The sequence below is a fragment of the Camelina sativa genome, chromosome 5 (genome assembly GCF_000633955.1).
Source record: "Camelina sativa cultivar DH55 chromosome 5, Cs, whole genome shotgun sequence".
Taxonomy (NCBI): Eukaryota; Viridiplantae; Streptophyta; class Magnoliopsida; order Brassicales; family Brassicaceae; genus Camelina; species Camelina sativa.
Window position 1 is genome coordinate 27,731,018 of NC_025689.1, and position 15,274 is coordinate 27,746,291.

At 35.8% G+C, this 15,274-nt stretch overlaps 1 protein-coding gene across 1 annotated transcript; it reads left to right on the forward strand.

Moving 5' to 3' along the window:
• Positions 7,030 to 13,614, forward strand: LOC104787700 (ABC transporter G family member 39-like). Its single transcript, XM_010513307.2, has 20 exons — positions 7,030 to 7,440; positions 7,591 to 7,711; positions 7,908 to 7,996; positions 8,075 to 8,159; positions 8,235 to 8,525; positions 8,603 to 8,693; positions 8,806 to 9,706; positions 9,814 to 9,974; positions 10,208 to 10,311; positions 10,393 to 10,558; positions 10,655 to 10,717; positions 10,823 to 10,944; positions 11,035 to 11,367; positions 11,480 to 11,770; positions 11,845 to 11,928; positions 12,012 to 12,145; positions 12,225 to 12,452; positions 12,552 to 12,723; positions 12,807 to 13,061; positions 13,146 to 13,614. The coding sequence occupies exons 1-20, from the start codon at positions 7,055 to 7,057 to the stop codon at positions 13,413 to 13,415; spliced, it is 4,347 nt and encodes a 1,448-aa protein (XP_010511609.1). The 5' UTR covers positions 7,030 to 7,054; the 3' UTR covers positions 13,416 to 13,614.

A 15,274-nucleotide genomic window follows, 5' to 3' on the forward strand; every position in this document is an offset into this window, starting at 1 on the left:
TACTCAGATATGTCCTTAGAGCTGTTGCTACCACTTTTCAGTGTAAGATGGAGCCTAACAAGATGAGAGCTGCAGAGTTTTACTTTTTGAGTTGTGGTGTTGGCAACATGATTCCTTCTATGTCTATTGGTGAGCGTCGTGATCCTATGAACCTTAACTTTGGAGCTGTTTTTGCACACTACTTGGTTGATCTGCAGACCAAGCCGTTTCTGGGTACTAGCGCTAAGAAAGAGGCTGTGGGGAGCCTTATTACTGCCATTCTTTAGTTCAAGAAAATTCCTACTGATGGTTATAGTGTTGTCACTAAGAGACAGCTTATGGATGAGCAGTATTTGAGGAGTGCACACTGGCTGAAACTGGGTTTGTTGTGGAGGTTTATTGATGACACAGGAGAGCACTTTGTTCGCCTTCCACGACCTGATCTTACCACCATTGGTAGTGATCATGAGCAGTTGCGTTTTCACCCTTCTGTTCATGATTACGTTGCTTTTGCTCCTTCTCGTCGCCATCGCACTCCGCAGACTACTATTGATGCTGCAGCTGCTCCTAACCCTGCTGGGGGTTTTGAGTTTGGTTCTTCTTCTGGGACCGCAACATTTGAGTTTCCAGAGCCACAGCAGGATCCCGCCACTATGGACCAGGGAGCTCATCAGACTTATGTGGTTTCTGCTTTGCGTGCCATCTGGAATGACATGGCTCGACTTTCCTAGTGTGGCTGCATTCGTCCTACCAGGCGTACTAGGCGCAGGTCCCCTTCGCCATCTTCACCATCTGCTGATCCTGTTTCTGATGAGGATGCTGAGGATGCTAACGATACTGATGATGGTGATGATGATGTTTCTGTTACATTCTAGCTTCTGATCATGGTTTTTCTTTATCTTTTTTCCTTTTTAGGATTGAGTCATTTTTATTTTTGCTTTGAGTCAGTTTGTGTTTGAAATTTGTTTGAACTTATGAACTATTTATCTATCATGTTGCTTTTAACTTGTTTTTGCGTTTGAGTGCTTCTTAACAGAATTAACATCAATGGATTGATCCAACTACACATGAACACAACTAACTGCAACTAACAAGGAGATTCGGCCAAATTCACCATTCGCCGAAAGCGTTGATCGATGCTGCCTTGAATGGGTAACCCGAGAATCTGTTCAATTTATCATTCAACTTTTCAACACAGTTTTTGTTTTTTGACTTTTCCCTTGCTTGATAACACTGGGGACAGTGTTGTTTAAGTCTGGGGGAGGTTAGTACTAACTACTTACTTGGTTTTTGTGTCTTGTGTCAAAACTGTATTTTTGTTTTTATTGAGTCAAATTTTTCAAACATTTCTGTTGAATTATGATCTCTAACTGATGGTTCTTGTTCTTTGGCTAACACTCTAATGATTCTTGACTAAGCTTGACCTCAGAACTGAAGTGTGGAAAGACTATGAGCTGTATCAACAATCCTGAAAGCCCTTATTCAAAGGATATCTAGTTCAACCAGCGTTGTCTCAACTTTTATCAGGATTTTAACCGGACTTAATCTCTTACTTTGGGGTTGGAAATCAGTGGACTAGACTTCTTCTTCAGGCCATACAAGACAGTGCAATTTTTCAAAGTATGTCTCCCCTCTCTCTTCCCTTCAGTGCTAAAAAAAAAGAAAAAAATCAGAAAAAAAAGAAAGAATAAAAGATGAGATGATTTTGATCGGTTTAGAGAGGTAGGTAAATTACGAGTGACCTCATTATTCTACTCTTGAGTCAAAATGATCACACAAAGCTTGGAAGCGAGGGGTAGGTAAATTACCGATGACCCCGGTATTCGCTTACACCTTTGCTAAAAAAAGAATAAGAAAAGAAGAAAATTGGAAGTGAGAAAAGGGAGAAGAAATGAGATGTAAGAAGAATGTCTTGGCTTGAAGGGAGTCCATATGCCACTGTTCGATACACCAAGGTAAGAACTCACCTGTACTTGCTTTAATTTATGTAATGAGATGGCAATGGTGAGACTAGAGATTCCAGAGGATTGTGGGATTTGAGTAAGGAATGTTGATGCTTTTTAATTGACAAAGTATATGAAGTAAGTTCTTGAGAGTCAAGGCGATGAAGAGTGCGAAGATCAGTTACCAGCAGTTGAGTGAATTCTATGTTGTCAAACCTCTTTCACAGTTCTAAGTTTCTGTTTTGCTTGAGGGCAAGCAAAGGCTAAGTCTGGGGGAGTTGATATATCATGGTTTTTAGGGTTTTTAACCATGATATAAGTGTGCTTTTTGAGTCTTTTGATTTGTTTCTAGGTTGTTTTTGAGTCTTTAAAGGTTATCTAGGATTTTGGCACGGATGGAGCAATATGGAACAATTTGGATCATTTTGGAGCATTTTACCGAAGGAAATCAAGTTGGAGTCGGATCAGAGTCAGAGCATCGATCGACACCACCTAAAAGGGCATCGATCGACACTCATGTTTACCCGACGAGAGAACAAGAAATTGGAAGTTTTACAAATTTGCCCAAAGTCTTCTATAATTGCAACATAAACCCCTGGACGTATTTTAGGATGTATATATATTGTTTTTGGGTTTTAGAAACCCTTAAGTTATCTTCTAGCAGTTTTTGAGAGAAAGGATATTGAGAGCTTTTGGGAGAGATAGATCTGAATTCTTTGTAGAGAGAAGATTTCTTGAACTCCCTCTTTTACTTTTCAATATCTATTGCATGTTATTCAGAATTATGATTTGTTCTTTATTTAACATGTCTGATTAATTTGCTTGTTAGGTTTAGAGTTTTTCATAGGGTTTTTATGGTTTATTAGATCTGTGATTTTTAGGGTACTTAATCTTTTATGATCTTCATCCTTGGTTGTTCTTCACAATAATTCTTGATTGATCACCTAGAATTGTTATCTTAGGGAAATAAATTGATATGGGAATATAATTGTTTTCCTGATTAAACCATTGATGAACATAATTGTTTCTTACAAAGAGATTTGAATTAATAATTCTGTGAACTTATCTAAACCTGTTCTTAAAGCTGATTTTTAACTTGGAATTTTACAAAGAGATTTGGATTTTCTGGTTTTAAATTTAGATATTATTTGCAGTGAGAACTGATTTAATTTAACAAAAGTTTAGAGTTCTAGATCTGATCTTTATTGCTTGAACCTTAATTATTTATTTGATTTAATATTTCATAATTTCATGAGAAATTCCCTAGGCTTAACTCTTTTGATTTTCTGAATTTACAACACTTTCATTTAAATATTTGCATTGCTTTTATTTTAATTCAATTTAACTTGTTTAGCATAATTTACAAAACTCTATAATCTATTGTGTTTGATCTTGAGTCTCTGTGAATTCGACCCCTAAGTACTGCAGTGATCTCTTGTTTGAGAGAGTAGCTCTAGGGATTAATTTGAGCCTATCACTATGAGCTGTATCAACAATCCTGAAAACCCTTATTCAAAGGATATCTAGTTCAACCAACGTTGTCTCAACTTTTATCAGGATTTTAACCGGATTTAATCTCTTACTTTGGAGGTGGAAAACAGTGGACTAGACTTCTTCTTCAGGCCATACAAGACAGTGCAATTTTTCAAAGTATGTCTCTCCTCTCTCTTCCCTTCAGTGCTTAGAAAAAAAAAAGAGAATAAATGATGAGATGATTTTGATCAGTTTAGAGAGGTAGGTAAATTACCAATGACCTCATTATTCTACTCTTGAGTCAGATGATCACACAAAGCTTGGAAGTGAGGGGTAGGTAAATTACCGATGACCACGGTATTCGCTTACACCTTTGATTTTTGAATAAGAAAAGAAAAAAATTGGAAGTGAGAAAAGGGAGAGGAAAGGAGATGTAAGAAGAATGTCTTGGCCTGAAGAGAGTCCATATGCCACTGTTTGATACACCAAGGTAAGAACTCGCCTGTACTTGCTTTAATTTATGTAAAGAGATGACAATGGTGAGACTAGAGATTCCAGAGGATTGTGGGATTTGAGTAAGGAATGTTGATGCTTTTCAATTGACAAAGTATAAGAAGTAAGTTCTTGAGCCAGGTAAATGAAGAGTGGGAATAAAGAATCATCATGCAGTTGAGTGAGTTCCCTGTTTTCAAACCTCTTTCACAGGTCTAAGTTTCTGTTTTGCTTGAGGGCAAGCAAAGGCTAAGTCTGGGGGAGTTGATATATCATGGTTTTTACGGTTTATAACCATGATATAAGTGTGCTTTTTGAGTCTTATGATTTGTTTCTAGGTTTTTTTTGAGTCTTTACAGGTTATCTAGGAATTTGGCACGGATGGAGCAATGTGGAGCAATTTGGATCATTTGGGAGCATTTTACCGAAGGAAACCAACTTGGAGTCGGATCAGAGTGATGGTGTCGATCGACACCACTTAAATGGGCATCGACCGACACTCCTGCTTACCCGACGAAAGAACAAGATTTGGAAGTTTTACAAATTTGCCCAAAGTCTTCTCTAATTGCAACATAAGTCCCTGGACGTGTTTTAGGATGTATATATAGTATTTTTAGGTTTTTACAAATCATTAAGTTATTTTCTAGCAAGTTTTATTTTTCTGCAATCCTGTGAGATTTGGAGAGCTTTTGGGAGAGAGAGGGATCTGCTTTGTAGAGAAGAATTCTTGAACTCCTTCTTACTCTTTTTAATTTCAATTGCTTATTATTCAGAAAGATGTTTTGTTCTTAATTGATTATGTCTGAGTAGTTTGCTTGTTAGGTTTAGGGTTTTTCACAGGGATTTTATGAATTTTTAGATTTGTTTATTTAGGATTCAATATCTTTCTAGATCTTCATCATAGGTTGTTCTTCATTATTAATCCTTGATTGGCCATCTAGAATTAATAACCTAGGAAAATAAATTGATATGAGAATATAATTGATTTTCCTGATCAAACCTTTTCATGAGCAAAATTATTTTCTGCAAAAAGATTTGATTTAGTGATTTTGTGAACAATCTAAACTTGTTTTTAAAGCTGATTTATTACCTAAAATTTTGGAAAGAGATTTGGATTTTCTGGTTTTAAATTTAGATAATATTTGGAGTGAGAACTGATTTGTTTTACAAAAGTGTTTAGAGTTCTAGATCTGTTCTTAATTGCTTGAATCCTATTTATTTCCTGATTTAATAATCTGTAATTTCTTGAGAAATTCCCTAGGCCTAGCTTTTTGATCATCTGAATTTACACAGCTTTTATTTAATATTTTGAATTGTTTATTTTAAATTCAAATTATTCTGTTTAGCATAATCATAAAACTCTACAATTTATTGTGTAAGTCTTGAGTCTCCGTGGAATTCGACCCCTAAGTACTGCAGTGATCTCTTAATTTGAGAGAGTAGCTCTAGGGTTTAATTTGAGCATATCATTACCGTCTCTACAAATCACCACATGATCTTTTCCTGTGTTTTGTCCTCACTCGCACAGTTCCGACAGTCAATTCCCGGAAGGTCACCCGTCCTGAGACTACTCCAGCTCAAGCACGCTTAACTCTGAAGTTCTCTCAGAACCCTTGACCGAAAAGATAAATGCACTTTTTTGATATAAATGGCCAAATCAGTTCTTTTAAACCTCTCCACAAGTCTCTGAAACCGGGGTGTCACATTATGGATCAAAACCCATACATTCTCTCAGACCCAAAACCAAAAATTATATGTTCCCGTCCCAAGCCTCACTCGAACCAGCAATCTCTACACTTTTGCCAGAGATCTTTAACGGTTGAGCTATTAACTCTTGGTCATTTAACAACATTTAAATTTGGATATTTCATGACCATTACGTAGGATGAAGACTATCATCACAACTATAAATTAACAACTTTTTCTATCCAACTTTTATCGAATCATTAGCTTTCTCTCTTCATTTTCCTTTGTAATTCAGCTCGGTCGAGTATCTTCCACAAAAAGACATTATCAGAACTATTAATGATTATAGTTGGGGAAACCATCAGAACGTGATCAATAGTATCCTATATCTATACCGTGCAATGAAAGTTTTGAAGTTTAGACAGGTCAAATCTGAAAAATGTGCATGGTTTGAGTTTTAACGTACGAAGTGAAGTGATCCAACCGTTTCATTTTTATATAAATGTCGAAAGTAAATGACACTCTTCACTCTACGCCTTAATACGTAGAGCGAAGTAATAAAAAGTACTTCTTCAATTTGATCAAATTAAAAAAGAAAAAAGTACTTCGTCGTATGTGCCGCTATACATACATCATACATGTGATAAAATAAAATAAATACAGAGGTAAAATTTCTAATTTCCTGCCGTGATTTGGTTTAGTATAATTCTTTCAAAAATAAGGTTGTGACTTGTGAGTTTTTCAAAATCTGTTCGATGACTTTAGTGCATGACAACACGATTAACCGATTTAAGACAAGACAAGAAAAGTAATGATACCAAATTTGTCGTACGTGCACATGGCTGTTCTGCTGCAATTTTTCTTATTTTGGGGACTCAATATATTCTTGTAATGCTTTGAGTTCGATGATTAGTAGTACTAAGTACATACTAGTATTAATGATTATGGTTATGATGGTACTCATCATTACTGTTGTATTAATTGATTGGCATGGGAATAGCCAAATGCTTTGAAGTTTGAATAGTCCATGTGATGAAACTCCCTTGCTTGGGCTGCGTTATCTATTACTATTGCTTCTAATTATTATTAGAATAACTATATGGAGTAACTAAATTATATCGAAGTCGATAATTTTACGCTTAAGAAACTGTTATGGCACCCTTTAAAACAAGTTAAAATTATCCTGCATAGATTTTTTTTCAATCTCGTCTGAAACCACAATCTCACACTTTTTTCTTCTAAAATTTGCAATTTTTTTTGATATATTAGACCTTTTTGTAATTTTATATACATAATTTATTATATTGTTCTATTCTACGTACGTGTGTATTCATTGTTCAAAAGACTTTTTATCCCGCCTCTTCTCTCACCTCCAAGTTTCACTCTTTCTTTAAATGATAGCGGACTATCAAAAATCTCCACTTGCATATCCGTCTCCTTCTTTGTAATTCAAACCGGACGACTTCTTGGCAGTGGCGGCGATGATAGGACGAGATGAAGATCCGGTCGGAACAATGAGCGGGAGAGTGAGTTTGGCCTCGACCAGTCGCCGGAGTTCGGTAGGAGCTTCCAAAAGCTTTAGAGATGTTTTTGTATCTCAGGGGGACGAGGTGTTTGGGAAGAGCGAACGACGTGAGGAAGATGACGTTGAACTCCGGTGGGCCGCGATTGAGCGATTGCCAACCTTTGATCGGCTACGTAAAGGCATGTTGCCACAAACGACGGTCAATGGTGAGATTGAGGTGGAGGATGTTGACCTCATGAGGCTCGGACCTAAGGAGAAGAAACAACTTATGGAAATGATTTTGAGTGTTGTTGAAGAAGACAATGAAAAGTTTCTACGTGGATTGAGAGAAAGAATAGACAGGTACGTATGATAACAAAAAATAACAAAAAAGTTAGACAAACCTTTTATTTATAATTTTTTGGCTACAAAAAATATAACTAAAAAATTAGACAAACCTTTTATTTATAATTTTTTGGCTGAAAAATTTGGATTTTTTTTTGTCGAAAACAGAGTTGGAATCCAGGTTCCGAAAATTGAAGTGAGGTATGAGAATCTTTCAGTGGAAGGAGATGTGTGTAGTGCTAGTAGAGCGCTTCCAACTCTCTTCAACGTCACCTTAAATACAATGGAGGTTCGACTTGTTTTATATCCATTGGGTTGTGTTGTTTTGTTTTTGTTGAGAAAATAAGATCTAAGTTTCACTAATAAGATCTCTCAACTTCCGAGGTCCAAATTGAATTATGAAACTTATGATGTTATTTTCAAGCTCTTATTTATATGAAAAATGATGTTATTTAAAATTCTTCGGTTTTAATTTATGTATTTAGAGCATTCTAGGATTCTTCCACTTCATTCCATCTAAAAAGAAGAAGATTCAGATACTTAAAGACATCAGTGGCATTATCAAACCATCAAGGTAACAAAACCAAAGTGTGAATGTCTTTCTTTGCTATATTTGAGTTTGAGATACAGTAGTATTGTTGAACATTTCCAGGATGGCCTTATTACTTGGTCCACCAAGTTCAGGGAAAACAACTTTGTTACAAGCTTTGGCTGGGAAGCTCGATGATATCCTCCAGGTTTGTACCTAGAACTCCTGACTGAGATGAACCTTTCCGATTCTTATTATCGTCTAACCTGGAAATGGCAAACAGATGTCCGGAAGGATAACTTATTGCGGTCATGAGTTCCACGAGTTTGTTCCTCAAAAGACGTGTGCCTACATTAGTCAACATGACCTTCACTTTGGGGAAATGACGGTGAGAGAGACACTGGATTTTTCGGGACGATGTCTAGGTGTTGGGACACGGTACCAGTTGATGGCTGAGCTCTCAAGGAGGGAGAGAGAAGAGGGAATAAAGCCAGACCCCAAAATTGATGCATTTATGAAATCTATTGCGATATCAGGGCAAGAAACTAGTTTGGTTACAGATTATGTACTTAAGGTACTTTACTTGTGCTTTCTATAACAAAGTGAATGAAATATATTTTGAGCTTATAACTGGTTATTGTCACTTGACAGATACTTGGTCTAGACATATGTGCTGACATACTTGTCGGAGACGTAATGAGACGAGGTGTTTCTGGTGGACAGCGAAAGCGTCTAACAACAGGTAAAACTTTAATTATAATTACAAACGTTCACATTGATATATTCTTGATTCAGTACAGTAACATCGTAGACGTGTTCATAAAATTGGATGACACTTAATCTTAATTGAGCAGGAGAAATGTTGGTAGGACCGGCAAAAGCTCTTTTCATGGATGAAATATCAACAGGATTGGACAGTTCAACAACATTCCAAATCTGCAAGTTCATGAGGCAACTAGTACATATATCGGATGTCACAATGATTATTTCACTTCTACAACCTGCACCAGAGACTTTTGAGCTTTTCGACGACATTATCTTACTCTCCGAGGGACAAATTGTCTACCAGGGCTCACGGGACAACGTTCTTGAGTTCTTTGAGTACATGGGTTTCCAATGTCCTGAAAGGAAAGGGGTTGCAGATTTCTTGCAAGAAGTTACATCTAAGAAGGACCAAGAACAATATTGGAACAGGAAAGAACAACCTTACAGCTATGTCTCCGTGAGTGATTTCTCAAGCGGTTTTAACTCTTTTCACACCGGGCAACAACTCACTTCAGAATTCAGGGTTCCCTATGATAAAGCTAAAACCCATTCTGCTGCACTAGTCACACAAAAGTATGGTATATCAAACTGGGAGCTATTCAAAGCATGCTTTGATAGAGAATGGCTACTTATGAAACGCAACTCATTTGTGTACGTGTTTAAGACTGTCCAGATAACCATCATGTCTTTGATTACCATGACGGTCTATCTCAGGACAGAAATGCATGTAGGCACGGTGCGAGATGGTCAAAATTTTTACGGTGCTCTTTTTTTCAGCTTGGTTAATGTAATGTTTAATGGACTAGCTGAACTAGCATTTACTGTGATGAGGCTCCCAGTTTTTTACAAGCAGAGGGACTTCTTGTTCTATCCTCCATGGGCTTTCGCCTTACCAGCTTGGCTTCTAAAGATTCCCTTATCTCTTATCGAATCAGGAATATGGATCGGTCTTACATATTATACCATTGGTTTTGCTCCTTCTGCTGCAAGGTACATTAATTAGATTTTGCTTCTAGTGATCATGAAGATCACTAAAGAACTTTTCTTTATATGCTTCTTATTTTCATTTTCTTGAACTAACCAAACTTTGCAATTAGGTTTTTTCGGCAGTTGTTGGCATACTTCTGTGTGAATCAGATGGCTCTTTCTTTATTTAGATTCCTTGGAGCCATTGGAAGAACAGAAGTAATCTCTAACTCAATCGCGACCTTCACATTGCTAATTGTATTTACTCTTGGAGGCTTCATTATTGCTAAAGGTATTGACCCCATTATATACTCCAAAGATTTAAAAAGAAAAAAATTAGTAAAATATTTGGAAGCATACGTTAAACATGTCCCATAACTTATGATGGACCATATAAAATATGCTTGAGCTATATAATCAAACTAGTCCCATTTCCTAATGAGGTAGTGTCTTTTAGTATCATTTTGCGGAAACTGTCTATGAGATTATGAAGTGAAAACATGATTTATATACTTTGATTCACAGATGATATCCAGCCGTGGATGACTTGGGCCTATTATTTGTCCCCTATGATGTATGGACAAACCGCTATTGTTATGAATGAATTTCTTGATGAGCGATGGAGCAGTGTAAGATTTTACAAAATCCTTCTCTTGTTGACTACTCTTTGCCAATTTTGATTAAAAAATCTGTTCTGTTACATGATGCAGCCAAACTATGATACAAGCATTAACGCGAAAACTGTTGGAGAGGTCCTACTTAAGAGCCGGGGCTTCTTCACGGAGCCGTATTGGTTTTGGATCAGTATTGTGGCGCTACTTGGGTTTTCTTTGTTGTTCAATCTCTTTTATATACTAGCCTTGATGTATTTGAACCGTAAGTGCTCTTATTTATAGTTTTCAGGTTATTTTAGTCTTTGGAATAGAATCATTTATCTAGCTGACATGGTCTTGAAATAAATAATATCTTCAGCTCTTGGTAACTCCAAAGCTACAGTTGAGGAAGAAGTTAAAGACAAACAAAAAGGAACAGAAGGTGATCTTTGCCTTCTTTAATTTTCAGCTTCTTTTTTCGATTATTCTGTCTGCTTCAGACTAGATTATGTTTCTTGTTTCTTCTTACTATACTGAGAAATTGCAGGTTCTGTAATGGAACTCAACAATAGTTCTTCAAGTCATGGTCCAAAGAGAGGAATGGTTTTACCTTTCCAACCGCTTTCTCTAGCATTCAACAATGTGAACTACTACGTGGATATGCCTGCAGTAAGTAACTGTGTCTCATAGAATTTAGATATCACAAGTTACGTTACAAATGCGCCTTAAGTTTCATTGGTTTTTCCTTATTGCATGCAGGAAATGAAGGCTCAAGGAGTTGACAGCGATCGACTTCAATTACTAAGAGACGTTGGTGGAGCTTTCAGGCCAGGCATATTGACAGCATTGGTCGGTGTTAGTGGTGCAGGTAAGACAACATTAATGGATGTCTTGGCTGGTAGGAAAACAGGTGGCTACATCGAAGGGAGTATTAGCATATCTGGTTATCGTAAGAACCAAGAAACATTTGCTCGAGTCAGCGGTTACTGTGAACAAAATGATATCCATTCTCCAAATGTTACTGTTTATGAATCCCTCATCTATTCAGCTTGGCTTCGTCTTTCAGCTGATATAGATGCCAAAACACGAGAGGTAAGTATATTACTATACATAAAATTTCACTGTTTTCTCATAATCACTCGCAAGGCTTAATTAATAACCAAGTAAGCTTTTTTTTTTTTTTGCTAATTATTGTGATTGATAGATGTTTGTTGAAGAAGTGATGGAGCTGGTTGAGCTCAAACCCATTAGAAACTGTATAGTTGGCCTTCCTGGAGTTGATGGCCTTTCAACTGAACAGAGGAAAAGGCTTACTATTGCAGTTGAATTGGTAGCTAACCCGTCTATAATCTTCATGGATGAGCCAACTTCTGGTCTTGATGCAAGAGCTGCCGCCATTGTTATGCGTACTGTTAGGAATACCGTAGATACAGGGAGAACTGTTGTTTGTACAATTCACCAGCCTCGCATCGACATTTTTGAATCCTTCGATGAGGTTTGCCTCCAAAAATATCCACTTTTTGTCCAAGAAACATAATAATTTTAACAAATAATCTTTGGTTAATGTAGCTTCTGTTGATGAAAAGAGGAGGCCAAGTTATATATGCTGGAAGTTTAGGGCATCACTCACATAAACTTGTTGAATACTTTGAGGTGAATGAAAAAAAAAAAAAATTACATATCTTGATCGTAGATATATATCATTGAAGTAACTGTATCGAGAACATTACTTGCAGGCTATTGAAGGGGTTCCAAAGATTGAAAACGGATACAATCCCGCAACGTGGATGCTTGACGTTACAACTCCTTCAATGGAGTCACAAATGAGATTGGACTTTTCTCAAATATTCGCCAACTCCTCTCTTTATCGGTATGTTCAAGAAAAATGCTACTAGTAAACAAGAGTATTACACTGTATTTTTATATATAAACTCTTATGCTTACCTCAGGAGAAATCAAGAACTCATCAAAGAGCTCAGTACACCACCACATGGATCAAAGGATCTCTACTTCCGAACCAAGTATGCGCAACCGTTTTCTACTCAAACCAAAGCTTGCTTCTGGAAACAGTACTGGTCCTATTGGAGACATCCTCACTACAATGCTATCCGGTTTCTCATGACAGTAGTCATTGGTGTTTTGTTTGGTCAAATTTTCTGGCAAATAGGAACAAAAATGTAAGACTTCTTTTTTCTTTCCTTTTCTCTATTACATTATTAAATCATCATTTTATCGAAACGTGACGTATTCATCCAAAAAAAACAAAACCAAAACAGAGAGAACGAACAAGACTTGAATAATTTCTTTGGAGCCATGTACGCTGCTGTATTGTTTCTTGGTGCCACCAACGCTGCAACAGTCCAACCCGCAATTGCCATTGAGCGAACGGTGTTTTACCGCGAAAAAGCAGCTGGAATGTACTCTGCCATTCCCTATGCAATATCACAGGTTAAAATAGTTATAATACTTTTCTTCAATATAGTTTGACAACAATCAGAAATCAAACCAAAATGAATTTTAAAATGGTGTAGGTAGCAGTGGAGATCATGTACAACACGATACAAACCGGAGTTTACACGCTAATCCTTTACTCAATGATCGGATGTGATTGGACTGTGACCAAATTCTTGTGGTTCTACTACTATATGTTGACAAGCTTCATCTACTTTACGCTATACGGTATGATGCTTATGGCCTTGACACCAAACTATCAGATTGCTGGAATCTGCATGTCCTTCTTCCTTAGTCTCTGGAATCTCTTCTCCGGTTTCCTCATCCCCAGACCGGTAAATTAATTAAGCAACTTACATTTGATAATATCAACAAAAAAATTTTAAGAGTTTAAAGTTTTTGTTTGGATTAATATGTAGCAAATACCATTATGGTGGAGATGGTACTACTGGGCAACACCTGTGGCTTGGACATTGTACGGACTCATCACATCTCAAGTAGGAGACAAGGATTCAGTGGTGCACATCACTGGAATAGGAGACATAGATCTCAAAATATTGCTCAAAGAAGGATTCGGGTTCGAACATGACTTCTTACCAGTTGTTGCCGTAGTCCACATCGCCTGGATTCTGCTCTTTGTCTTTGTTTTCGCCTATGGTATTAAGTTCCTCAACTTCCAAAGAAGATAAAGACCTTAAAAAGAATAGTGTTGAAAATTATGAACTTAAAACAAAAAGAAAGCCTAGTCTGGTTACGTGATAGCTAAGTCAATGTTGAATATAAACAATGTATTTCGCTGTTTTCATGCTTAATAGTTTCCAAGGAGGGTTTCTTTATTTATGCAACAATCATGGATCATACTTTCGTGTAAAACGAAATATCTTCTGAGAAGACTGATACCAAAAGTACTACATCAGCTCTGTTACAAAGAATAAAAAGAGAGAATTGTAACTCACTTTCTTATCAGATTCCTGTTCTGCAAACTATTCTAAAGAATACATGGATTTACATTCCCTAGATTACTCTGCAGCTTCTTATCTTCCATGACATTCAACAAGAAGGTTATATATTATCAGTTCTCAAGAATTCCGGTGTAGGAGTAGAAAACATATATAGAAGGTTTTTCTCAACTTTTGCTAAGAAGATGACACTTGGCCTATTATCTATCTAACACCTGTACATTTTTGTTGTTTGGACCTAATTAACTAAATTCATTTATACTTTGGACCTAATTCACTAAAACCCCATAAAACAAAAAAAATTAAAAACTCTTAACATTTCCTTCTTCCCTTCTTCAATTAGACTCTTCTAATCTAAACCCACCATTTATCAGTTTGTGGTTTCATCCTAGGAACAATCTGATTATAGGTTATTTTGACATTATAAAAATATGTTTCAATCTTATGTATGATTCACAGCAAGAACGGATTCTAAATTATGTAAAAAAATTATTTATGGGTTTCTATCTTATAAATGATTCATAAGCAAGAAAGGAATCTAAATTATGTTAGATTGTAGATGTTTACGTGTTCTCAAAATTCTCTTATAAATTCATAAAATTTTGAGTCAAATTTTAATTTCTGAGTATCCATTACTGGGTTTAGTTTCTGGAGTTTAATCCTATATAATCTAATGGTGGGATGTTTTATGTAAGTAATTTGATAATTGCTTACTTATTTATTCCCCATTAGATATTACCAATTTGTTTTCCATAATATTAGAATTCAATCAGTTTTCCATAAAATTAAATTTGAGTCCCTAATTGCTCTCATTTTAAGAGATTTTTTCAGTCATGATTATTTAATTTCAGTCATTAGGTTCCTATGAAGAATTATATTATTTTTATATATTTTTCATATTTCAATAGGTATTCTCGAATAATTTTAAATATTTTTTTGCAGGTTATCATGTTTATTGTTTGCATTAAAAATGCATCAGAAAAATATAATGTGAGAATGTTTGACAAATTTACTTATTCATTAGAGTGTTTATGTATGTATTTCCTAATCTCCATGGACCGGTCCGGCAATTTTGGATGACCTATGCCAATTTGTTTTTAAGAAACCATTTTCATTATCGTAAATAAAATAATAAGAATAGTAATATAAAAAATTATTTTCATAAGATAGTTTCTAAGTCCATAAACCGAAATATGTTCGTTTTGCTTGCTCACATTTTTTTGTCTTTTCAATGTTTTCATATTCATTTAAATATTTATACAAATTGGATATATCTACATGAAAATATATGTTTTCTTATATAAAAATTGAACTTATAAAAAAAATCTAATAATAACTGAACTTATAATTTTGTTTTTTTCTACATAAAAGAAAAAAAAAACTTTTGGTCTAAAGTATGCTCCAAAAAATTTGATGTCATAATGCTTGGCTTCATTTGCTTACCCTATGGGTTGGGCCTCGGTCCGGGCCTTGAACCATATTTTATATTTACTCTAGGGTTGTCGTGTTTGTTGGTTATATTAATACTACATCATGAAAAAATGAACTATCATGATTTAATATGTTCAACATCACTACAAGATATATGC

Bases quoted from the DNA above. Each gene is read 5' to 3' on its own strand.
- LOC104787700 (XM_010513307.2), top strand. From the start codon at position 7,055: ATGATAGGACGAGATGAAGATCCGGTCGGAACAATGAGCGGGAGAGTG. The intron at 8,694-8,805 runs GTAAAACTTTAA...TTAATTGAGCAG, and splicing joins GCGAAAGCGTCTAACAACAG to GAGAAATGTTGGTAGGACCG. The intron at 12,724-12,806 runs GTTAAAATAGTT...AAAATGGTGTAG, and splicing joins TTCCCTATGCAATATCACAG to GTAGCAGTGGAGATCATGTA.